Below are 26,418 nucleotides of genomic sequence, written 5' to 3'. Positions count from 1 at the left end.
TACGTAGTTCCAGTAATTAACTAATAATCTAGTGATAGTAATTCTGTGTAATCGATATCTCGAGCTAAAATTAAAATTAAGCATAAAGAATGTATATTGGTCTATCGAGCCAATGCTATTTGGATATGTCTTGCCTATTTTCGTATGTATTATGTACTCTTGGATTCTTCGAAGTGTCTTTAAATTACTCATGTAACATGGCATTTGGACTCGTGCATTAAGAGAAGATTTTGAATTCATTAAAAATAAAGAAAAAAGTCGACCCAAATGACTGTGGTTTGACAACTGATATGACCCAGTTTAAGAATTTTGTAGCCTCCCGAGTAAGACACATTTAATGAAATATCTTGCATATTCAACGTGTTACATTTTTCATGCCAGTAAATTTTGATCGTATAAGAACCATAAAACAATCTTTTCTATCATGTCGAACGAGTGTCGGCATTGCATATCATGTACCAACTTTTACTTTCGATTAATGGCACGTGTCTAATGGAATTACCATGCAGAGATGGAATTTCCTTAGATACGTACGAAATAGTAAGTATTACGTGATCGGAACTATAATTATGACAGCACGAATGTCTTGATTAAAGACACTTAGATATTCTAGACTCAATAATACGACGCTACTGACATCGAAAAAGAAATATTAATGATACACGAAATTTTTGTACCATTTACATAGTCCGTCTCATCATACGTGACATTTAATACGCATTGCTGCGAAGTGCTTGTCTAATTATGTAGATTACGGTGAAGCACAGGTCAAATTGTATTAAATTATGACGTCGTATAACACAATTGCTCGAAGCATCTCACGATCTCCTTTTTGCAAACTTGGGTACGTACGCTTCTGAAGAATTCATTGTTTCTTATTTCACTTTTCGTAAACAAAAAACCATATTACACTATAGAACATACAAACAAAATTATTTTCCAGCGATACGAAATATATTTTTCGTAAACTTAATGTTTCTTTTCCATTTCGCTTGTGTTTGTTTGCATAATATTTTTTTTGTTTACGAAAACATACCGGAGCAAGTGCAATATACGTATGCAGAATAAGTAGGTGCAAAATAATTCGTAGACAATAATGTATGCTTGAGTGCATCACCACGAGCAGTTTATCTTATCGTACTCTGAGTAATTTACGCTGACTTGTCACGTGTGACCTTCTGTGTCAGTGTATTCTTTATCATGTATTGAGAATGAACAAAATATGCTATGCAAATTTTATAGTACTACAAATTGTTATATTCCAGGTCAGTAGATTATAAATATTCATACAAAAGAATAATAAAGAAAGTTTTAGCGACGCCTTGGTCCGTTCGAACCCACTCTCGCGAAAAATAAGAAGACAAATAACCTCAACAAGCCAAAAAATAAAACGGTGTTTTCTATCTATTGGGAATAATTATAATTATAAAGTGAAATGTAATATTTATATTTACAAATCGTATATATTGCATGTATATGAATATATGGTATGGATTCGAAAATTCAAACGTTATGTGCGCGTCGTGCCGAAAGAATCGATTTTTTCAATAATCGAATTAGAATCGAACATCTCCAGTAATCGCCCAACCGTCCATCTTTTAACCCCCTAACGTTCATGCCCGAGTTTAACAGAGAGACTCTTGAAGGAGAGCAGTCAGTTTACCTTTGTCGACTTTCCGAAACATTACAAGCTCACGTACATACGCGTGATCTGTCATCTCTGGTATAAACCAGAGATGCTAGACGAAGCGCCGAGTGCACCGTGGACACGTCTCATGGGAGTTAAGAGAGGCAGGCTCACACTTGCCTTCTCGCTCTTGAACAACTGAAATCCGACCTCACGTCAACGGCATACGATTCGGAATCTCGACTGCCCAGGTATTTTTACTTGCCTTTTCTAGAGTTCATTACTGAACTATACAAATTACTCCCGGTTTCTATTTGCCTATGATGACCTCTGATGACCAGTGCTGACAAAAGTACAGAACTTCCGATAACTTTTAACACCATACAGCGACTGTTACTGACTGCACCTGATTACTGCTTGCCTCTGCTGGATTCTGCTGACCATCGCTTATATTTCTGACAACCTATAACGATTACTACTGACTTCTGCTAACCTCTGTTGGTCTTTGCTGATCTCTGTCATCGTATGCTTGTCTCTGCTGAACTTTCCTGGCCTCTGCCGAACGCTACTGACCACTGCAGGTATTCCTGATAATGTATAACGATTAATACTTACTACTGCATGCCCCTACAAGTCTCTGCTTGCCTTTGCAGGTTTCTGCTTGCCTGTGCATGCCTTTGCTGGCCTCTGCTGAACACTGCTGACCACCCCTGATGCTTCTGACATCGTATAACAATTACTACATGCTACTGTTCGCCCCTGCAGATCTCTGCTTGCCACTGCATGCCTCTGTCGTCTCTACTGACCGCTGCTGACCACCTCTGACGCTTCTGACAACATATAACCCTTACTACTTGCTACTATTCGCCCCTGGTGATCTCTGCTTGCCACTGCTGGCCTCTGTCGTCTCTGCTGACCGCTGCTGACCACCTCTGACGCTTCTGACAACATATAACGCTTAGTACTTGCTACTATTCGCCCCTGGTGATCTCTGCTTGCCACTGCTGGCCTCTGCTGACCACCGCTTATATTTCTGGCAACGTACAACGCATACTACGACTCCTACCTTCCTCTGTTAACCTCTGACAGCGTCCCCTGGCCTAAGCTGGCCTCTGCTGACCGCTGCTGGCCTCTGCTGACCGCTGCTGGCCTCTGCTGACCGCTGCTGACCACTGCTGACCACCGTTTATATTTCTGGCAACGTACAACGATTACTACTGGCTACTGCCACCCTCTGCTGACCTCTACCAACATCTCCCGACGTCAGCTGACCATCGCTGACCATCGCTGACCATCGCTGACCACTACTGACCGTTGCTGACAAATTGTGACACGATGTAATATAATATAATATGTTTATATGTATCACAGTGTTGTACAATGTAAATCTATGGCAATAAATGATATAATTTCAAAGAATTCTATGTGTTCTCATCATTTTTACCCTTCTTTTCCTATCGGAATCATTCCCTTAGTTATAAGACACTCCGAATCTTTTAAAATTTTCTAAGTTCCCCGGAAAGATTTCAAATTTCCCGCGATTTCAAATTACGTAATATTACGTAACATTACATAATTTTTGCCGAAAAATTCCGGCCGGAGAAATTTTGAAGAGCTATTACGTAATATTACGTAATTTTTGCCGAAAAATTCCGGCCGCGAAAAATTTTAAAGAGCTATTACGTAATGTTACGTAATATTACGTAATTTTTGCCGAAAAATTCAGGCCGGAATTTTAGCCGCTGCCTGAAACTTCTTGGAAATTTCAGGGATTCCGAGAAGTTTCAGGGACGCCGGTAAGTTTCAGGGATCCCAGAATTTTCAGGAATTCTTAGAAATGACGTCATTTCCAGGAATTCGCAGAAATTCCTGGCGGCGGGAAAGTTGGAGAGGGAAAGAAGGGTAAAAAATGATGAGAACACAGAATTCTTTGAAATTATATCATTTATTGCCATAGATTTACATTATACAAAACTTTAATACATATAAACATATTATATTATATTACATCATGTCACAAGTTATCAGCAACGGTCAGCAGTGGTCAGCGATGGTCAGCTGACGTCGGGAGATGTTGGCAGAGGCCAGCTTAGGTCGGGAGATGCTGGCAGAGGTCAGCAGAGGCTGGCAGTTGCCAGTAGTAATCGTTGTACGTTGCCAGAAATATAAGCGGTGGTCAGCAGTGGTCAGCAGCGGTCAGCAGAGGCCAACGGAGGCCAGCAGAGGCATGCAGAGGCAAGTAGAGTCCAGCAGGAGCAACCAATAACACGTAGTAATCGTTATACGTTGTCGGAAGCATCAGGGGTGGTCAGCTGTGGTCAGCAGAGGCTAGCAGTGGCAATCAGTGGCAAGCAGAGTCCAGCGGGGGCAGGCAGTAGCAAGTTGTAATCGTTATACGTTGTCAGAAGTAACAGGAGTGGTCAGTAGCGGTCAGCAGAGTCCAGCGGAGGCAGGCAGAAGTCAGTAGTAATCGTTATACGTTGTCAAAAATATAAACGGTGGTCAGCAGAGGCCAGCAGAGGCTGGGAGAGGCTAACAGTAGCCAGTCGTAATCGTTATACGTTGTCAGAAATTCCAGGAGTGGTCAGCAGCGGTCAGCGGAGGCCAGTGGAGACCTGTTAACGGGAGGTCGGATATTAGTTGTTCAAGAGCGAAAAGGGAAGTGTGAGCCTTTCTCTCTCGACTCCCATGAGACGGTCCGAACTTACTTTGGGCAGCTTCGATGAATCGAGAAAGAGGGCATTTTGTCTTTGTCAACCCTCCGAGGTCTTTCAAATTTTAACTACTTTGAAAAACGATATTTGTTTAATCTAACAGTTTAAGGGATGATAATATTTGTTTTCCTTCAAATTATGCGTTAGATACAACATTGTAATTAACAAAAACCGCATTTTTAGAAACAAATCCAAAAAAGAAAACTGATCATTCTTGGGTAACCCGAAAAATATGAGCGTTAAGGTATTAAGGAGTTTTAATTGATCCTGGAATTCTATATTTCTGTAATGACATCCAAACGTTATGTGCGCGTCGTGCCGAAAGAATCGATTTTTTCAACAATCGAATTGGAATCGAACATCTCTAGTAATCGCCCAACCGTCCACCGTTTAAGGAGTGTTAATTAGTCCTAGGATTCTATATTTCTGTAATGTGTTCCATAAAATCCAAACGTTATGTGCGCGTCGCGCCGAAAGAATCGATTTTTCCAATAATCGAATTGGAATCGAACGTCTCTAGTAATCGCCCAACCGTCCACCGTTTAAGGAGTGTTAATTAGTCCTAGGAGTCTATATTTCTGTAATGTGTTGCAGTATTCATAATCTCTAAAAGGTAATTACTACAATAGCTCTATTAGATATTTAATAATGATGAGATCAAAATATTGCATACGAATTCAAACAAATATTTCACCTCTATCTAACCTCGAAACCTATCGAACTTTTCGAAAATATTTTCGTTAACTTTATGGAATTTTTATAAGAATATTTTAATCTTGAACGATGTATTACAAAATTGTTGGGTGCTAAATAATTCCTACAACATTTTGTAAAGAAAATTTTATTTATTAAAATGTTTTAATCCTTTGCACTTCTTGTATATCTATATGGGTATAAGAGAGGTCAATAATAAAATAAAAACTAAATTGTACAGTATAAGGTAGTACAAATGTAATTAATGTTGTAAACCATACACAGTGTACATAATATGTGAAATAAGAATATACATTTACCTGAATCCTATACCCACTGCTTCAGAACCATTGTTTACTTACTAAAATCATGTACATGTACTGTGTAATGGAAAACAGTCTTCTAGAGTGTGAATTAAATTTCACGCTGAACCTTACATACAAGGTACTGTACATATATACATAGATCCCTGTGTAAAGTGCCAATAAAGTACAAATTTCAATAATGGTATTTAATACCTCTTCATGCTTCTAGAGCAACAGCTTCTGGCACTTTCTTTTTTGTACGTTCTGTAAACATAAATAATAATCAATTAAATGTATATTCTGTAAAAGAAAATTAATATAACACAGTCATATAGATATTTTACCTTTTTCCTTGCTTGGTAATTCTTCTGGCACCTCTGGTAATGTTATGCCCTCTGGTACTTCTGGTGCTTTTTCTTTAACTTCAGCTTCTAAAAGAGCATCAAGTTCTGCTTCAACTTCACCCTCATCCTCTTGCGTAAGAGCTCCCAATAGTACTTCATCTATTTCTCTCTGTTTTTCTATGCTTTCATTGGTTTCATCCATAATTTTCTCAATTTCATCAATTGATAGCAAATCATGTAACTTTTTCAATGCAGTATTGCCTACTTTTAATCCATCCACAACCTTTAATTCTACTTGTGCAAATTCCAAGTCATGCACCATGCGTTCAAGGTTTTCAAGATGTCCATCTGTCTTTGATAATAGTTGTTCTTGGAACTTCTTTTTCCGTAACAAAAGTAAAGCTCGACTGAAACACATTTACAATATTTTTTTAATATATACATGCATTGAGACGAAAATACGGACACAGAAAAATGTAACACTCACTCTTTTTGCCCATTTTGTATAAGTTTCTTTGCAAGTAATCGTTCTTTTTCAAGCGATTGCTCGATTTTTCGTTGATACTGTTTAATCTTATCCCTGGTTTGTTTCAATTGCTATAACAAAATTGTATTAACGATCTATTAAAGGATATCATAATGAGACTATAGAGGTTAGGAAATTGTGAAAAACGTACCAGTACAGCTTTGTCTTGCTCGGTTACGCGACTCGGTGGTTTTTTCTTGGAAAAGAAAATACCCATTTCGTTCTGACTGTCGAACTACGTTATCGATCAAATTGGCATGTGATATTTAAATGAGAATTCATGTCACACTTGACAGGTGTACTTAAAGTACTGACAACGGAATGCATCGTGGGCAGCGCCATGTTTTATGATCGACCTATCGATATCTCGTTTTCATTCAAAGCGCCAAGTATGAACGCGATAGATGCAAAGATGCCAGATTGAGCACCGGGTGCACTACTCACACTATGTCAGATCATGCGTACGTGAGCTCGTAGAGTTTCGAAAAGTCGACAAAGGCTCACATTTGCCTTCTCGCTCTTGAACAACTGAAATTCGACCTCCCGTCAACGGCATACGATTTGGAATCTCAAGTGGAGATTATCGATCTTCTAAGCTTTAGACACTGTGCGCCTACATAGGTCGGATTGAGAAAATTATGGATCAAACCAATGAAAGCATAGAAAAACAGAGAGAAATAGACGAAGTACTATTGGGAGCTCTTACGCAAGATGCGGTCTGAAATTACTTCTGGTAGCTTTGAAGAATCGAAAAAGAGGGCATGTGTCAGTTTGTCTTTGTCGACTTTTCGAAACTCTACGAACTCACGTACGCGTGATCTGGCATAGTGTGAGAAAATGGAATGAGGTGTTCCCAGTGCACCCGGCGCTCCGTCTGGCATCTCTGGATAGATGTAGAGAAAGAAAACCGTTAATAGTAATAATAATAATGCAATTATAAAGTATTACTTAAACTTCATGTTTATCTGTCATATTATTATGTCAAAATTTGTCTTTAAACGAAGAATATTCGTTAGTAATTCTATGAAAGTATTTTAATCTTTGCCACTTTTATTCGAGAAATAAATATGGTTCATTAGATTATAATTCACAATTTTTAGACGTTAATTACCATGTCAGAAACAAAATAATTGTCGTTTCATTCTCAAAGCAATATTCATAAAATTGTTTCGTTTGGATATTATACGTTACGGAGAAAAACAATAACGTTTTATTAGCGATAGAGGAAATAAGGGAAGAGAAAAACAACAAAGACATTAGATTGAATTGAACAATGTCCATTATATTATATATTTTATTCCCACATACACACGGCACGTTGTGAACCTTTTCTTAAATATTAATAATATTATCATAATAATAATAATCATCATCATCCTCGTTATCATCGCAATGATAATAATTTTAATAATAATAAGTAAACGATAATAAACATAATAATGTGAATTCATGAGATATATTTATATTTATGTATATATATTTATAATAAATCATATAGTAATAATCGTCGTATTGTAATATATATTTATATGTACAGAGGGATACAATATTGTTATTCTTTATTAGTTTAATATTTATAATCGCAATATTATATTTACTTTTGTCTGTATACATACACAATGAATTTAAATTATCGGCCCTTTCTTACGCCACACCCGCGGCGGATAAATTCTCTCATTTTCTATCTTTTGTTTCTATTTTTTGCTTCACTTTTTTTTACTTTTTAATCTCCTTCCCTATTTAATGCAAGGACCGTAATTTGTCTTTCAACGTCGCGAACGCTCAAATATTCGCGGAAGAAATGATCCGCGGTTTTCATTTCCGTTTTTTATCATCTTTTTTTCCTTTTTATTTCTTCCATCGAGAAAGGCGTCGTCGAGTTAATTCGAACGGTCTCGAATACGCAATCGACTATACATTTCTCTGAACACGATCTCAATATAATCCGTGATCGTTTTGCTTTATCTTACAAAACATCCATTATAGCCTGGCCGCTTTTGAATAGAGAGTCGCGCGTTTCTCGCTCATTCTGGATGCCTGGAAATTTTCGCCTTGAATCACGACTAATTCAAACAATTTATTGGTTACGCGAAAGGCAAACGTTAACTCGTTTCTCTATTTATTATTTTGTCGTTTACTTTTTTCTTCTTCTATGCCTCTCCTTTTTTTTTTTTTTATTTCACGTTTCGTCACGTGTGCGACCGACGAACACAGAAACACGCGGCTCTTTCGTCAGCAGCGGGCCTTTCATAAATATTCTGTACAACGTTATAATTATTATAAATCATCATTATATCTTATATAGAGCCTTACCGTTATGTCATTATTATCGGTAGTGTAAAATTGAAACTTTTACGTACTTATGTAGATTAGATTACCGTCCGCCGGCGGTCGCCCGTCGGCGGTCGTTTTTTTATAATTATTTATTTACCATTTTTTTCTTTATCTGCTCTTTTTAAATCGATACATAATCGTATAATTTTTAGTATGCCGTACTATACGTATTGTAATCGTTTACGATTAGTAAGAATATGTAAAATCGGTATTTCGTTTTAGTTGTTGTCTTTGCTCGTTTAATTCAATAAATCTCATTAAGCATCCACATAATTGTTTAATATACATGGAATTAAAAATGACTTATTTATTGCTTATTATATTGCAAGTTTCCTCATCGCAAGCTGTACCATGCCGCCGAGCTTCCGTTTCATTCTTTCATGCTATTCCGCCTTTGCTCGTGTCATCGCGAGGCGTTCGTAAAAAATATTTTAAAAAGTTTCTCGTTCCGTGCCGCGTGTTACAACAGAATCGCGACTATGGTTTCTTTTTCCTAGCGCGACGATCGCGGACGACGAGAATTCTCAGGCTCCCGGAATTCATAACATGCCGTGTACACGGAACATTCGGTGTTCTTTGTTTCCACGAACGAAAAGATATCACAAAAGTAAGGACAACGACGAATTGGGAGAAGCGAGTGCTCGAAATTCGTAAATATTTTGTTTCTCACACATACACACAATGATCACGATGCGGTTCCCCATAAAAATTTCGAATCGATTAAAATTGCTTCTCAGACTTCTTGTTCTTCTCTCTTTAATTTCGTATTACAAGTTCCGTAGAGAACTTCTTTTTTTTTTTTATTTCCCCACCGTTACCTTACAGAAGAGGCGAATGAATATTGTGCTCGTGTTGTAATCGGTATGTTCGTGTGTACGTTTACGTGACTGTTTGTTTCGTGGTCGCGACGAAAATAAAAAAGGCGAAACGGGAATAAATGGCACAATTTACGATGCAACAACGTCGTCGCTAATTATTCTGTACGACGATAGGAAAGAAAACACCGGTGAACAATCTACGATTACGGAACGGGTGGTGTTGTAGCGTTCAACTACGAAACAGAAATTTGTAGATCTCGACGATCGGTACTGATATGTGAAGTAGAAAATAAACGAAACAACACGAACGAAACGTTTCGTTTTTTTGTTCTCTGATCACGACTGCTACGGTTATCTCGAAGACACGCGATTCTCTTATATATCGATTCGTATCTCCGACCTGGTGAACGAACAAAACGACACGTTTCCAATGCGTGTAACAAACTCGGTTTGACCGATTCAAACACAGTCACGATGGGGAAGAGTACCCTAGGAAGAAACGTTTGCATCGTGGTTACTATCGCGTTTTCCTTTACGGGTTGCACGAACGGGTACCGAACATTTACCGCAAAACTGGAGCGATGACAATAGCGTAAACGAAGAAAGTCACGATAGCGATGAGTGTAGACGTCGTGCGACTGAATAGCGTGCAACCGAGAGTCGCATATTGCGGGGTAAAAAGGAGGAACGTTTTGCACGTTAACAAAGAATTACGATGAAAGAATATTAAACGTTTATCGACAATTATGAAAACGGTACGATCGGTAGTCGGTTCGATCGAGGCCGTGGCAAAGTGAGAAATAATGATCAGAACGTTCTTCGATGCTTGTTTCCACGGTTCCTTGTCAACGGAGGAAAATAATTATGGAAATTTTAACGCTTTTGACTAGTTGGTTGAAGTATCAACGCGTAAATCGGAGACATCGATGCTTCGCGTGAAACGAATGGTTCGCTGTATAACCATCGTTTTCAGCGAATCGAGCACAGGACAATCGCGCGAACGTTCCGCGAGCGCCGAGAAAAGAAACTAATATTTTCGATAATAGCGAGTATTGAATTAAACTCGTACGCGGTCGCCGTACGACGGTTAGCAAAACTTCATCGAAGCTCGTGGCTGTTGTCCTTGTTGCACGCAGGAAGAATATTAACAGATTACATGTAACTGCGCATCCGAACGTGTGCACGTGTAATTACATGATTATATACTTATCGTAATATTTATGCTTTGCGTGTGCATATATAATATATTATATACATACATATCGTATGGGGTTACGTTCACATTGCATTCGGCCCGCGACACGAACAAATCGCCCCCGGTTCGTCGTTTTTCTTTTTTTTTTTCATTTTCTTATTTCTTCTCTTTTTCTTTTATCAATTAATTAACACTGGTAACTAGCGGTGAGCGCGCAGAGTCGACTCTATCGGTACTTCGTTGAACAGATTTCTCTACACAGATAGCTTTATTCCTTTATTAGTCTGTTTGGTACGCGGAAGTTTACAGAAATGCTTTATCGTTGATATCGCCGACGAGCCATGGGCGATTCCGTCCGGGCCGCGTACTCGGTAAAAACTTGAAAAAACGAAGTCACCGCGAATACAACGGGCAATCGTATTCGTAACACAGCGATTATTGCGTTTTGACAGATAGCAAACGATAGCGGACGTATTCTGGTAATACTATCCAATAATAACATTAGTCGTAATGATGATCAATAGCAATAATAATTCTTACAATACATAAGTCAACAGAAAAGAAAAACAAAAATAATAATATCAATAATAATAATAATAAACGCATGAGCTTCGTAAGCCCACATGTTCCCTTGACGCGCGAGTAAAAGTAACTCCTCTGTAGGATCCTTTACCCTATATCTTGGCTGCGACGTTTCACCAAACGACACCAAAGGTCACGATCCCGGGTCGATCGATTATATTACAACTGACTTGAAACTCCATCGACCGTGCATCGTGCATTCGTTGGATCGCTCTCCCCCCCGTTCGCCATTTTGCAACGAGACTAAGGGAGGCTGAACGAATACCAGAGACCAAATGGTACCGGGCAAATTTCGGCCGAATATTAATTATTTTTGGCGAGGAAAGTTGCCCGAACGCGGTGTCGGGTCGCAGCAAGATTTCGGTGATGTTTTCTCGTACGCATGAAAACGATGTTTCGAAAATTGTCTATCTATCTACGGACTTTTGCGAATTCCTTTCATACACCCTGTCTCATGCAGACACACGCACACACTCTCTCTCCCTCTCTCTCTCTCTTTCTTACTCGACTCATTCACATCGCGCGTAGAGCGACGGGGGGTTTGTTTTCGAACATTGTGACATCGCGCGCGCGTTCACGTTCGCACGACAAACGCACATATATACTTCCTGTCGCGTCAGCTTCTGTCAGTTGAGGAAACCAAAACGAAATCGCGCGTATTCGCGTCGCACAGCAAAAAGTACGCTAAACTAGCCGTTCTAGGAAACATATCAGCAGTCAAGAAATAGAGGGTGCGCAGAAAGTGATCGAAGGATCGATATCGACGAATCCGTGAAACGAAGTGAAATTATTCAGTTTTTTTTTTGTTTGCCCCTTGCTTCCCCTGTCTTTCTTTGCTTTTTTGGTTTTTTGTCTTTTTTTTTTTAGTTCGTGCAGAAATTTCGGCGTGTACGTTTTGTTTTGTTCGGATGAGTTCGATCGTGTTTTGCATGCACGTGCCGGTGTGTGCGCGCGTAAATTTGCCTCGAGCGGTATTTGTTCTCGTTATGTCGTAGGGAAACGCGTGGTTGAGAAGTGTGATGAAACAGTTTTATCCTAATTCCGAGGGAAACGACCCTGTAAAATTTGTCGAAACACGTTTTACGGGGTTCGAGAGACTGACGTTTTTATCATCCAAGTTCAGTCGTTTATTGTTCCGTTCGAATGTTAATTACTTTACAGACGCACGAACAACCGTGAAACAATATCGTTTTATAATTTGTAACGAGTAACGTATAATTCATGCAATAGAGCTTATGGGTTGGAAGATGGTAGAATTAAAAATTGCGCTTAAATCGTTCGGGCCACTCTGTTCGTCTCTGTTCCGAAAGAGGAACTGTTTATCTTTATTATTAATGGAGAAGGTGAAAGATTATTTTAAAATGTTGATCGTACACGCACGAGCAACTATTGCTCTTTGGCCAAGCCCGAACTGTATGAATTCAATTATGAACGCATACCGTGCCGCTATTGAACCGTTCCATTTTTAAACAATTTTGCGCGTACGATCCCTTAAATGCATTATGGATTATGTTGTTTTCATTTACTGAGGCTTTTTCGTTCGATTATTACTCGATATTGCTTTATCCTCTACGAAATATCGTACGATCGAACGACATCACGATACTTCGACTCGGTTTTTACGAAATGATCGAAATCATTCACGACTACAACTATCATCAACGAGAATCGAAACGAACGACGTAACTGAATTTTTCTCAACTGTACAAGTAACGGGATAAATCAAAAACCAATTGATACTCGTGTTGCATTACCCATTCCTTTAGAAACCGTGTTCGCCACGATGACGATAATCGTAATGGTAACAAGAACAAGAAAAATGTTAATTACAACCGCTACTCGCACTCAAGCGACGATTAGACTAAGTTACCATAAACTGGCTGCTATTTCACTGCATTTTTTCGTTTTTCTTTTTTTTTTGTATACATGCACGTATACGTATCTAAATACGTGTGACTGCCTGTGTGTCGCCTGTGTACCAAAACTCGTTTCTACTTGTAAATCTGTTTAGTCGTGTGATTCTGATTTCCATTTCACCGTTCAACCACGGAACGACAATAATCGATTTAATTAATTAATTAATTAACATCTTCCTCGCACTCTCTTTACAATGTGACCTCCATTCCCGCCTTTTCTCGCTGTGTATATATATATTTCTTTCTTCGATTATCGTAAATATTACTTATCACTTATACGCGTGTATATTTATATTTATATAAATACGTGTGTCTGTGTCTGTGTGTTCATATACGTGTATATGAGTTCGTGTGAGCGTGTAATTTGCGCGACGAGTGATCGAGCTCGATCGATCAGCGAGCGACGTGTTTTTCTAATTTTTACTTTCTTTGCCCTAATTCTGCCGCGTTCGATTCGTTTCTTCGCGAAAAATTCCCCCGATAAAAAGAAAAAGCATCGCAAAGAGACTGGACTGCATCGCACAACGAGCTCGCCTCGGTCGCATTTCTTTCCCCTCGTTTCGTGTCTCCTTTCCGCGTCTAACTTTCGACCCCTGTTCTCGTTCTCGCCCAATCTCGGTTTGCACCCTCGCTCTGTTTTTCTCTCACGATCGTTGGTGATCGGAAAATTTTCAGTACAATAGTATAATTAGCTTTTAAAACATCAATAACTATATATATATACAAATGCATAAAACAATGGCTCAATATATCTGTTCATCTCTGTAATCATCATATTTTTGTTTTGTTTTTTTGTTTGTCGCCTTAATCGTTTATTATATAGACATAATATACTTCTTGCCTTTCTTAATCGTTCATTATGTATATTTATATTTATATATATATTTATATTTATATATATTTATATATATACTAGATGTAGATATAGACGTAATATTTCAATATTAATGTATTTCATATTTATAAATATAAACGCGTGGACTGTACTCACATATATTTTGTTTGCTCTTGCTTTCTTTTCCCTACCACTTTTCCCTCCCCTGGCTTCTCTTTTCTTTCTTACCCCCGCCATCGCAATTAACACGCATGTATATCGATCGCATTCTCTTTGCCTGTTTGTTCTAATTAATAATTGATCGTAGATCTCTTTCGAATATGTATATATTTATATATAATAATTCTCTTTCAAAAGATGCTCGTTGAAAGTCGTCTTGGGTTCCCGTTGAAAGCTGTTTCGCTTTGTCGTCAAGAAAAGCAACAACCGACTGCCAAAACATCGTGTGAAACAAGTAAGTGAAATAAATAACATTAAAACGTTTCGTTTAAAAGCGATAACGAACATCACAGTCGTATGTTATGCACGAAGCAAATTCAACCAATATTCTGAAATATTACGAGACCTTGCAAACAGTTGTTTTAATAGTTTAATTAGTCAGGAATCCACGAGGAACCCAAAAATCCTTTCGAGCACGCCTTTCACCCTAACTGCGAAAAGTTACAACTTGTACATTTAATTATGACTTCTCTTTTCTTTTTGCTTATATGCGTGTGTGTTCCTTGCGTTTCTTATTTTGCCATTTTGCTCAGATCTCAGCAACCCTCGAATCTACGTACGACGAATCCCATTAAAAATTTTCACGTTCCTCGAACCGTAGTGTCAAGTTCCCGTATATATATGTTTTCCTTTATTCTTTTGCGAAGTCCATCTCTTTCCGTCTATTTAAACAATTAGTATGATTCCGCGATTCGCGAAGCGCCCGACACGGTTGTTCAACGCTCGCTTAACTTAATTGCCTCCCGAACGTAACGACAAAGAAAGAAAGTAACGCAAGACGTTTGCAAAACTACGACGCTTTTCTCGGTTCTGTTCCTTCGCGATGAAGTCCATTCCGCGTTACCTATGCAATACAGCCGAAATTCGGGAAACGAATGGCAAAATCGCAACGTAAAACATCTTGAACCCTGTATCGTCAACCAAACGCTCGCTACTTCGTTTCGCTACTCTTCCGCGCAGGTTACGATCTATCGATGTTATTCCTATCTTTCTCGTCTCGTTCCTTTTCCATCCACCATTTTCTCCGAATACCACGTTTGGTCCGAAACATATACTCTTTTTTTTCCCCCCCTCAAATGCAGCAATCGTGTTAATTCCTGGGTTGCGTAACGAAGCAGCTACCATTTTGTTTCGCTTGCAAGAAATCGGCATCGTTTCGTTCCAACGTTCTTTTTTCCCTCTGCGTTTAAAAAGGGGGGCGGTAAACGTCCGCTTTCTCGAGAACGAGCGGGATCACCCGTCGCGCGCGTACGCGTCACCAACTTAAGAATAGTAGTTACCCGCGATATAAGTTTAGTCGTGTACATTATTTATTCTCATCTCATTTCTTTTTTTCGTTTTTCGTTTAATTAATTATTTGCCATTTTTATCATTTGTGGTCATGACGAAGTATTGCTAACGTTCGCGACAATTGACTCGTTCGTTTAATTTTATTTTGTATTATATGTTATTTTTGTTTTTTTTTTATCATTTTTTTTTTCTCTCCTCACAGTTTTCGATTTTCTCATCGCGCGCACGCACACCCGCGCACAGAAAAACAAAATGGCCGCCGTTCGACGTGACACGCGTCCCAATTTTAAAGTCGCCGCTTTTTTCTTTTTCTTTATTTTTTTTTTTTCATTTTTTTGTTAGTTTACCCTGTTGTTGAATACAATAATAACCGCACTATAATTGTCGCACGTGTATCCGTCGTCTCTCGTAATTATAATTAATCGCTCGTCGACTCTCACTTCGCAAGAATTCAATAATCGTGATAATAATAGCGTTCGTAAGAAACAGCATTGGGATCAGCGATACCAACAGAATTACGCGAATTAGTCCGCAGAACGAGTTATGCACGTCAACGGTTCTCCCTGCGCCGGAAGTAGGGAGGTTCCGAGCGCGTTCCGGCGCACTTCGAGCCTCGGAGGAATCGCGCGTTGCCACGGAACAACGCGAACGGCAATAATAGCGAATGGACCGAAAGGAAGAAAAAAAAAAGGGACATTGTTTCGCGCGACACCTCCTTGCTTCCCGAACGATATTACGCCTCGCGGCACAATTAACCTAATCCAATCGCGAATATATTCGAATGGAGCGTCCGTTTTATTTCTTCTTTTTTTTTTCTATTCCTCGTTCCTTGCCCATTCAATCAGCGAATACTCGAAGCGCGAAAGAACGCAAGATTTGGTGTCCAGTCGTTCCTCGATTAAGGCTACGTACATTATTATTCTCATACTCTCACGTTTGCGTCTTTCCTTGCTAGCCCGCTTATACTTTACATCAATGGCATTTTAGATGACCGGTGTCCGTAAATCCTAATGTTTAAACAACTCTCTCGCTCATACGTACCCGTCACTTTCTCTCTCTCTTTCTCTCGTACCTCTCACACATCCGAGGAACAGACGCACAGTCTCGCTCTTCGTCGGAGCATCGTCCATTTCGCGGTCTCCCTCCTGTCGTCTCTGCTCCTCGTACAACGCGCCTGTGGCGCGTTATATTGGCGATTCGCGATCTCGCCATTAACTAACGTTCTGTACATTGCGGACGAACGGTATAATAACTGCATACATGCGTGTGTGTATATATATATATATATTTTTTTTTTTTTATCCCTTTAATGCAATCTTGTGTCGCGTAACATTATGGAGTTGTGTATGAGTTCTTTCGGGTGTGACGTGTGATCGTGGAATTCGCTTGTACAGGCGAATGTACGGTGTTCGGTGTTCGGTATGCGCCTCTGTGTGCATACAATTGTACGTGTCCGTGTGTGTGTGTAAGTGTGCATGATCGTGTAGGCGTCTTATGTACGTTTACAGTGAATGTGTGTGAAAGACGTGTCGATGAACGTTGCTTATGTTTTCCATTGGCTCCTCTATAGGGTCATGCATATACGCCATTATGGTAAATCAATGATACAATAATTCGCGTACGGGTAATATGTATGTATGTACCGAGGTTAATGCAAGTAAATCGATTGGACAGCTATACAACAGCCGATTGAATTCAACGGTCATCGTTTCGGCATTGAATGAGGCCAGATTTTCGACGATACAAACGCTCGGGACCCAGCGTTCTCGTTCGGCCGCCATCTTGCGACCTCGCGAGTCTAACGACTCCCATTTTTTTTTTTTTTCGAACAGCGTTTCTTCCGTCTATGCTCGTCGATGCGCGTGTCAACTCAAAAGTCGAACATTCTCACTCTCACGCGTTCTATACTTTCTCTCTCTCTCACTCTCTCCCTTTCTCTCTCTCTTTCTCTCCCTCTCTCGCTCTCTCTCTCTCTTTCTGTTTGTCTAACTACATAGCCTTGCGAAACCCCGAATCGGTCGATCTTGGTTCTCAGCCCTCGCGTTTGCCTTTCTCGTCCCCTCGCAACGACGAAAATGTGATCCTAACGCGCGTCATCGGCGTCGTCCGTGTGACGCGCGTGTCTATGCATGTATGTAACTTTTTTTTTCTCTTCCCCCTCTCCACGCTCTCTTTCCGTGCTTTTTATTCTTTCCGTCATTTTTTTTCTCCCTCGTTGCACACCCGGGAAAAGAGAAGAGTGGTTCGACGACGCCGGGACGAGAGAAGTACCATTCCGGCATTCAGTCGGCAAAGAGCACGTCGAGAAGTGGCGGACACGCGCGAGCGCAAGAAACAAAGAAAAAGGGCGAAGCCACTCCGGGCTGCCTAGGCGCCCTCGTCATCTCCACCTAATCCCTCCAATCCCCCCCTGCGCCCCTCGCCCCCTTTTTCCGGCCTTTCCTCTTCCTTCCGCGCCGTCGTTTCGCCCTCTCGGCCGTCCTCGAAAAATTCTTTCTACCCTTTCTCTCTCTCCGCGTCTGAACGTCCTAAACCACGAAAGCCCGGAAGGAAACGCTCTTCCCGGGTGCGAACGTGTGTACGCGTATAATAATTATATATTTTTTTTTTTTATTTATATTTATATTCATATTTATATTTATATTTATATATATGTATATTGCGCGCGAGCTTGCGCGCCGCGGCTTCCTCTTTTTTTGTTTTGTTAATCATTGTAATCGCCATAATGTTATACATAATAACCAGTAATTATAATAATATTCGTATGTACGTTGGTATTTCCTCCCTCCTGTCTTCCTCTCGTCTTCCCTTAAATACTAAGGATCATACGTTATCGTCTAATATTTATCAATTATTTATATATATATATATATTTTTATATATATATTTATATATTTATATATATAGTATTTATATACTCTAGACTTAGTCGCTTAATTGTTTAGTAATTAATAATATTAATTTAATTCATTATTATTATTATATTATTCTTTATTAATGTCGGAGAACGGGCATCAAATACGCAGTTTCGGCCACAGTTTAGCTGTACGCAGCTCTTTTTCGCCCTTTGTGTTTCTTTTGCTTTTTTCATTTTTTCGCCGTTTTTTTTCCCCCCCCTGATTTCTCTTCTATATCGCTTTTCCCGCATACGCTCTGGACACGGATCGGGACGTACAATTTTCCTTTTTTTGTCTTCCTTTTTTTCTCTCTCGCGTTTTTCTTCTCGCCTTCGTCCTGTTTCCTTTCTTCCTAATGCGGTTTTCGGTTTTCTGGCGTTTCGCCGTCCGTTTCGAAGATCGCGTAATTTTCTTTCGATCGACTTCAGTTTGGTGGAATCGACCGATGCTATATATTCGCTAGTACGAAGCCTCCTCGCAGTTGGAAACCTTTTACGCTCTTCTACGTACATATTATAAACCTAAATCGCGATTCTTCCGGTTGTTGTTCGTGGTAGTACGCATCCTCCTCCGTCCAGAGATCGTTCATTGTGATAAGTTCTTCCAAGGCATTTACATCGCTCACTGTACCGTCAGTCGACCGTGCTGCGCTCTGCCCTCTCGTCCATCCTGACGAAAAGAAAATCGTGCATTTTGTTAGTAATAATTCACATACGCGCGGGAGCAATACGCTACGCAACTCGTCGAAAGTAAGCCATGATCTTGTGAATCAGCGCAAGCGGATCGTGTTATTGTTGGAGTGCTTGAAAGTGAACGGACAAGTTGGAAAGAAAGATTCCTTCGTGATAACATTTTCGATTAAATTTAACTTTACTATCGAACTTCATCATCCAAGTACCAGTTTAATGACCAGTATCACGAAAGCATCTCGCTCCCAGCACAGTAGTTAAATAAACAATAGTTATTCCACATAGCGTATTAGATTGAAACTTACAATTAATCGTTAGGAAAAAAATGATTTGGATATGGTGTTTATTGTTATATTAATTTATGGTGAACGTGTTTGCAGTTTGCTACAAAAGAATGAAGGTTTTCCATTACCGTACTCATAAGATTATGCGCTAAATTCGGAAAAACAACAGAAGACATTATAATCTTTCGATCGGTGTCGACTGAAATAGCTTTTGATGAATATAGAAGATGATGTGCTTACAATTACGAACTATCTATAAACTATTTATACTACATATACTTTGCAACAGTTCAAATTCCATATCGTACGGGGGTCCTACGACGAGCGGTTGATTTATCGAACAGAGAAGCTCTTTGGCATTAAATATCACGTGACATGAAATATTCGACGTAATGGCAAAAAGATTTTACAAGGAATCGCGAGGAAACGTAACTACGTACCTGTTATTAGGTCTTAACAAGGCTCAATGGTAGCCATTAGTGAACGCCGCTGGTATTAGAGGACCCTAAAACAAGAATGACAGATGTTTCGTTAAAGTTCTCGTGCAATTGCACATTAAATAAGGTTCTACGGTTATTCGTGAGCTTCAAATAACTTTTGTGTACTACGTGCAATTGCGATACTCAATCCTAAAAGTTTGCATCGTTGAATGTTAAAATTCGTTGGAAGTATTAAAAAGGAGATATAAAATGAAGAGAAAAAATGAAAAGAAAAGTTTTAATATTGGCAAACTGAGAAGCTCAGCGTTCGGAGCTGTTTTGCAATCTAAGCTGCAGCAACATAAGTTACAAACTCTAATAAAAAAACTTGCACCATACTCTCGGACCTCTCAACTTTTTTTTTTTTATCTTATCCCAATACCTTTCCGATGTATGTTTAGTGGGTGGGAAAAAATGTCACACACAAGTTTAATAATCCGATGCTGTTAGTACGGTTAGCTCTTGAAAACTTTGAACACTTGGAAAAAGTAGTTTGATCTGTCGGGGCACTCACAATCAACGGATAGCGTAATTAAAGTTCTTTTCTGACGTGGAAGTTAAACAAATTGTTAAATGAATAGCAACCGAGAGAAATTTATTGCGATCAGTGTGCAACGATCGTTTTCATTCCTCCTTAGGAATTATATTTCCCTTTTATTACTTTGCATATTTGGTAACAATAGGATACTTCTCCGGGAAACAGTGTTATCGAGCACAAATACAAATAAATATCGATTCGATCGTGTAAGCTGGCGATACGATTTAATTGTTGAAATTTTCGTTCTTGTAAAAAATATTGTAATTCGCTGTGATCAGATTTGGAAATGAAGAAACTCTACTTGATACCTTAAGTAAACGAAACTGTATAATTTTAAGAAATTCTAACAGAAAATTTGTACCTCAAGCGTGATAAAATAAGCCTGATTATATTTTTCCAATGATGAAATTGTTAGATTAAGAATTTAGTAATTATGTTTTAAGTGTTTTATTATTAGGAAAGAATCGAGTGAAGTTTCCAGTCTTTACATTCTAAATGCTTCGTTGCAAAAATTGCAGATGTATATAACAAATATGAAAGCGAAAATATTCTTATTAAGCGAGGGATCTGCGTGCTAAGTGGTATAAGTTCGCCATCGAACAACCGTAAGACTTCGGGAGTTTTGGAAACTATATATGATCTTCACTAATTCCTTCTCCCAAATTAATTTAATTGCGTGTAATGGACTGATACATTTGCACCTCAATTCTCTCCTTGAGTTAACTCATGACAGACTCGTACCACTTGACTGTTTAGACCCTTCACGATTATAGTTGGAACAATATTAATTGACTTCTGAAGGCCATTGACGAGGAAGGGTTTCGAAATGTTCCCTTTGATATTGGCGTGCTCTAGTACGATAGTCATATGCAAGTCTTTGTTTCACCATGTAAAGCATTAAAAGTAGGCATTAAACAATTTTATAATATTTATAAGTATATACAGTAATGTATCGTACGATGTACAGTAATTTTCGGTTAAGTGAAACGATTTTTTCCCGGATAACTGAAACGAAATTACGATAAAAAATGAAATCACGTTCATATTTCTTATTGGCAAGATAAACAGGTCGAATTAAGTTTCATCTATTGATGAAAATAGTAATTTTTATATTTGTCACTATCTTTTTCATAGAGTATTTTCAATGGGGTGGTGAAATTTTTATGAGGAAAATAAGTCTAAACACGATCTACTTCGAACTGGTTTCAGTAATACGTAGTTGAAAGTTTTTTAATAAATCACGAGGCTGTTTTTGTACTCAATTTCTATGAAGGAACTTCATCAATATTTTGGTAATACTCTCATAAAGATATAGAACAAAATATGGCTTTAAATATTCAATATTATTTTATCTTTCTCACAAGGAACTTCTGGAAAGTGTCCTTCAAATTCGATGGAATTTTGCAAGTTTTTAGAGCAGTCAAAAATAAGGAATATGAGATTGTTAATTATTTCACTTATATGAAGGTTACTGCAATACGTTCCCATGTTCTATTATTTTAAGTAGTCTCTGAAATTGTCGAGTTTCTGTCCTTAATCCCTACAGGTAATAACAAAAACTTGTATGTGACCACGCTGTTAAAACACATTAGAATCGGATGAGTATAGTCATGCCCCAATTATTTTCCACGTTCATTGTGGGTGATATTTTTTAAATTTAAGATTGATATGGTCAGTATTGATAATGACGAGTTCCTTCTTTTTCTCAAGAATTCTCAAATAATAAATACCCTATCCTTTCTCTGACAAGGAAATTCTCATTGTTCAGATATATTACCCATAGTCAATAGTCATTAAATATTGTATATTTATTTTATTCAGACTAACACGTGAAGTTACATTCTCGACACGTTTTACGAGACCCTTATTTACGATAAATACTTTTTTCTTTACTAATTATTTTACTGCATAAACTTTGTATTATTCTATTCTATCTATACATAAAGCTTGCAACGTGGTTAAACTATATTTTAGTCTCTTGTTCTATGAAACAGATGAATCATTTTGTATACTTCTATCCAAACAAAAAAATTAGTCTCAGAAGTAGGTAAATCTATGTTCTCCACAATGAACGTGTTAAAGTATAATATCTATGAAAGATTCCAAGAATAAGAGCTTCCACTCTTTCATCCCCATCGTTACTTTCAACCCTGTCGCAATCTGATCCATCGTCAGAGGCGAGAAGAGTTGGAAGAATGTCCCCCAATCGATTCTTTCGCTCTCCGAGTCTCAGTCTTCTCGTTTGGCGTGACTCCATGGGGGGAAAGCGAGGCCTTGAGTAGTCAATGAATTCCGTTCAGACTGTGCTCGACAACACTGTTGGCGCGCGGGCCTGATTGGGCCAAAGGGGGGATCGTAGAGTGGACTTACGGGACTGTAGTTGAGCGGGGCACGGGACACAGCGATCGCAGGAAACGCGGTCGTAGGGGGCTGCGGACTAGCTGCGGCCTGGACGTAGCTGGCAACTGCTGAGTCCGCGGCTGCGGCTGCTGCTGCGGCTGCGGCGCTTGAACTATACATGTCGATGGGGCCCGGCGAGTTGGCCGCAGGAAAAGATCGACCCTGTGGCCCGCCGTGGCCGCCGGCCGCGTGAGGCGACGCCGGCGGAAATCCGGCCTGCGCTGCGGCCGCCTGGTAGTTGTTCATCACTGCAACGAACGCGCCTTAATTTTTATACCATTCCACGTGACGCGACAGCCTGCATCGGCCAAATTGTGTCAGCCGTGCCGACGTTCCCGTTTCACTCGCGCGGACGCGTCACGACTAACGCTGGGTGTCCACAGTTCTGCTCTTCCGAGACTGGTCATCGAGGATTAGAGAGTCTTTCCGCACGAGCAAACGGGAGTCTTCCATATTGGACAATCGACTCGACACTCGCATGCTCGACTTACAAATGTTCGTGCGAAAGAACCGATACTATCAATTGCGTGTTCGCTCGAACAGTGCTCTTCGGCGTAGGAGCCCCTCGTGCGGCTGCTTCCGACTTCTACTGTGTGATAGAACTTGATTAAGTGCTTAAGTCCCTGCTCTATTTTAGCTTAGAGACGCGGGACGTATTCTAGCAACCTATAGGTTGGGGACTATGGGAGATATTAACTCATCTTTTCGCGGATGGACTATGCAGAGATCGTAAGACGTCGACGAATGAAATTATCTTTACCACCTCCGGTAACATGGATTGTCATTAGCTAAGTCGATCTCATTCATGAGTAGAGTAAAATTCTGATTATCCGGGATACTCGAGACTGGGGCAATGCCGGAAAATCAAATATGTCGGATAAGTGGACTATACCTACATATGGAATGATAGGAACGAAGAATATAATCGCAGGAAAGGTATACGAAAAGTATACGCATGAAATTTTGGGGAAACATTTCTGGTCACACAGTATATTTTCGGTAAAGAATTTTTTTCTCGAAGGTGAATAGGATTTCGGGGATGTATGTATTCACCAAAAATGATTGAAATTGACCCCCGTAACCGAAAATAATTTTTTCAGAACGATTCGAAATTTTTTTTTCACTGAAAAATTTAGGCACCTACCCCCTGTCGATTTTTCTTAAAAATTCGTTTTTTATTTTTAATAAATTTCTTTGACGCTGTACGGAAATCTTGTCTAATACTTTTTTGTAGGTACCCATGAGTACTATTTCAGAAAAAAATATCATTAAAATATATTCACTATTGTAGGAATTATGGTCGTTTGAAAATTGGACCACTTTTATGGGGTTTTCCTTACTTTACGGGGTTAAGGATCAAGTTTTCGAATATTTTTAGAACTTCTACATATGCTTCACTAAAATACGCGTTGTTTGCCTTTTGAAACATTAAAATCCTCCAATCCGTTCAGAAGTTATGGTGTTTTAAAGATATGCAAGAAATTTCAGTGATACATGTCAACAGTATGGTCAGGCATGATATTTTCGGTAAAGAATTTTTTTCTCGAAACTGAGTAGGATTTCGGGGGTATGTCTATTGACCAAAAATGATTGTAATTGACCTCTGCAACTAAAAATAATTTTTTCAGAACGATTGAAATTTTTTTTTCCGAAAATATACCGGTTATTCGGATATTCCGGATATATATCGTGAAGATTTACCAGTAGTCTGTGAGCACTTGGCAATTTATGATCTCTGCACAGTACATTGTCATAGAGGTTAACCATGGCAACCACCTTGAAATTTTCGGGAAATAGTAGGACTAGACCTGCTTCTATAACGTGTGTTACTAAACACGTGTCGTGTGTGATGCCTGGGGTTCCTTGACGTCAGAGTCTCTGGTCTGTTGTGGTCGACATCATTGCGTCGCGGTTTTTCCTTGCCAACGAAACCCCAGAGAACTTATGAGTTCTAGCTTGGAGAGCACTGTATTAGATAGTCTTATGCTCAATAGAAACAGTCCAGAAAAAGCTCTCAAGTGGACACCCAGTATAATCGTAGATCGAAAACCCGTTTTACGGATTTTTTGGGGCTATCGACGGATTCGTACCGCGAGAACGTTCTTCTGCTTTTTGAAGCTGATCGACCGAGGAAAATTAATCGCGACACGAACCGCAATCAGATCCGGCTGACTTGATTTCTCAGCGAAGAACAATTGAACGCGTTTCGATGACTGATTCGTGGGCGCTTTTAGAGTGTAACAATACACTCAGTGTTTAAGTATCGTAATTTTGCTGTTTTCTTTTTACTGATCATGATATTGTCTAAAATCGTACAGGTGTATGGCGAACGAATTGAAACATGACAATTTTCCATAGCAATAGAAATCAAAACAATCTTTACCACTTTACAATCTGCGGTGCAATTTTTGCACGCGTAGAAAATAAAAATTTAGGGATGTTTAAATTAATCCTCAAACGAGATCGTAACTTTTTATTTTCGTCACTTGATGCTTCAAATTCTGAATTCTATTTAATGAGTGACTTATAAAATATGTATCTTTTATTTGTATCCGAGAAGATACATCGTTAAACAGACCATATTTCTTTAAGTTCCTACAAACTATAGTCGTGTGTATACGTTTAAATAAGAAAAATCTCACAATTCCATTCGAGATAATTTTAGTCAATTTTGACAAATCTTCTACTTCTATGATTTTAAACACATCTCAGATTACATAATGGTAAAATATTTTGTAGTTTTTATTGTTACACTCAATTTGGATGTTTCGATTCGTCTCGGTATGACACAACCTGTACAATTATTCTAATTAAAGACAAAAATATTCATTGTTTCGAACCAACGATTGGGCACAGCGAACATTTATCAAATTGCAACGCGAAACGGCCGATTGTCATTTAATTTCCGTCTTACACAATTAATTGTCATACATTTCACATACACGTACGAAGACTCACTAACAGCATGCTACAAAGGCAAACGTGTCGATCTGGATGTTTACAATCATTCGCGTAACTGTTTGGATTTCTCCGCTGGTGTGCCTCTACGATTTCCAAACAACGATATTAACTAATACACCTCTACGTTATTACTCATATTTTGTTCTAATAGAAAACTTATGGTATCTAATTTACTTTAATCACAAAACACGCTTTACAATGTCAACAACAAACTCATCACGCAGTCAGCATCACTGTACTACCATTTCTGTACATGTGTATATCCCGCAGCACAATGAACAATCTCGATGTAATATGATTTCACGCGACACTTTATGCTATATCGCTTACACATAAAAGAAATACGTGTTCAACGATCGTCTACGTTTCCTTTTCTTCGTAAAAAAAAAAAGATTCACACCGATGAACGAAGATGAGTTACACTGCGTACACAACGATACATACACAAAGAGTGGTACAATAAAGTCTCCAACGGAGACAAATTATCGTGACACACGTAAACATGGAAGAAGCAGATAAAAGGAGATACTGAATAAGCGGATTACAAGACAGCTTTGCGCGTAATGGAGCAACAGAAACCGCCAGCACAGATACGGGCGTTGCATGCGTCGCCAGAGCAAGCAACGCAATTCCACGAGCCAATAACGCGCCGGCTAACGCAGAAACAACGTCGAGCACGTGCTTTTTAGTTCGAGTCACCCGTTTAATGTCCTGTTTTTCGCTCGTGAGAGGAATCGTTTACATCTGACTCGCGCTATCGTGCCGCATCCCG

The 26,418-nt window shown here is 39.2% G+C and overlaps 2 protein-coding genes across 9 annotated transcripts in view; both read right to left on the bottom strand.

The window, feature by feature from the left end:
- Nucleotides 1-5,267: 5,267 nt before the first annotated feature.
- On the bottom strand, nucleotides 5,268-6,541 carry Vps20 (vacuolar protein sorting 20). Its single transcript, XM_076763265.1, has 4 exons — nucleotides 6,361-6,541; nucleotides 6,171-6,280; nucleotides 5,684-6,090; nucleotides 5,268-5,603 (listed from the first exon to the last, which is right to left on the bottom strand). The coding sequence occupies exons 1-4, from the start codon at nucleotides 6,424-6,426 to the stop codon at nucleotides 5,557-5,559; spliced, it is 630 nt and encodes a 209-aa protein (XP_076619380.1). The 5' UTR covers nucleotides 6,427-6,541; the 3' UTR covers nucleotides 5,268-5,556.
- A 929-nt stretch (nucleotides 6,542-7,470) lies between these two features.
- Rbp6 (RNA-binding protein 6) overlaps nucleotides 7,471-26,418 on the bottom strand; it is a 1,141,481-nt gene continuing 1,122,533 nt past the window's right edge. For 5 of the 8 annotated variants that reach the window (XM_076763806.1, XM_076763805.1, XM_076763809.1 and 2 more), the window contains 3 exons: nucleotides 22,656-22,933; nucleotides 19,709-19,773; nucleotides 18,827-18,964 (listed from right to left, as the gene is read on the bottom strand). In XM_076763806.1, coding sequence (XP_076619921.1) covers nucleotides 19,732-19,773; nucleotides 22,656-22,933 — 320 coding nt within the window. In that variant the 3' untranslated portion in view covers nucleotides 18,827-18,964; nucleotides 19,709-19,731. Of the gene's footprint in view, nucleotides 18,965-19,708; nucleotides 19,774-22,655; nucleotides 22,934-26,418 lie in introns of all 8 variants that reach the window. The other 3 variants (XM_076763808.1, XM_076763810.1, XR_013079560.1) reach the window with 2 other exon arrangements.

Source organism: Colletes latitarsis, chromosome 4 (assembly GCF_051014445.1).
Source record: "Colletes latitarsis isolate SP2378_abdomen chromosome 4, iyColLati1, whole genome shotgun sequence".
Lineage (NCBI taxonomy): Eukaryota > Metazoa > Arthropoda > Insecta > Hymenoptera > Colletidae > Colletes > Colletes latitarsis.
The sequence above is the reverse complement of the archived record's forward strand: the minus strand, read 5'-3'. Positions and strand labels throughout refer to the sequence as shown.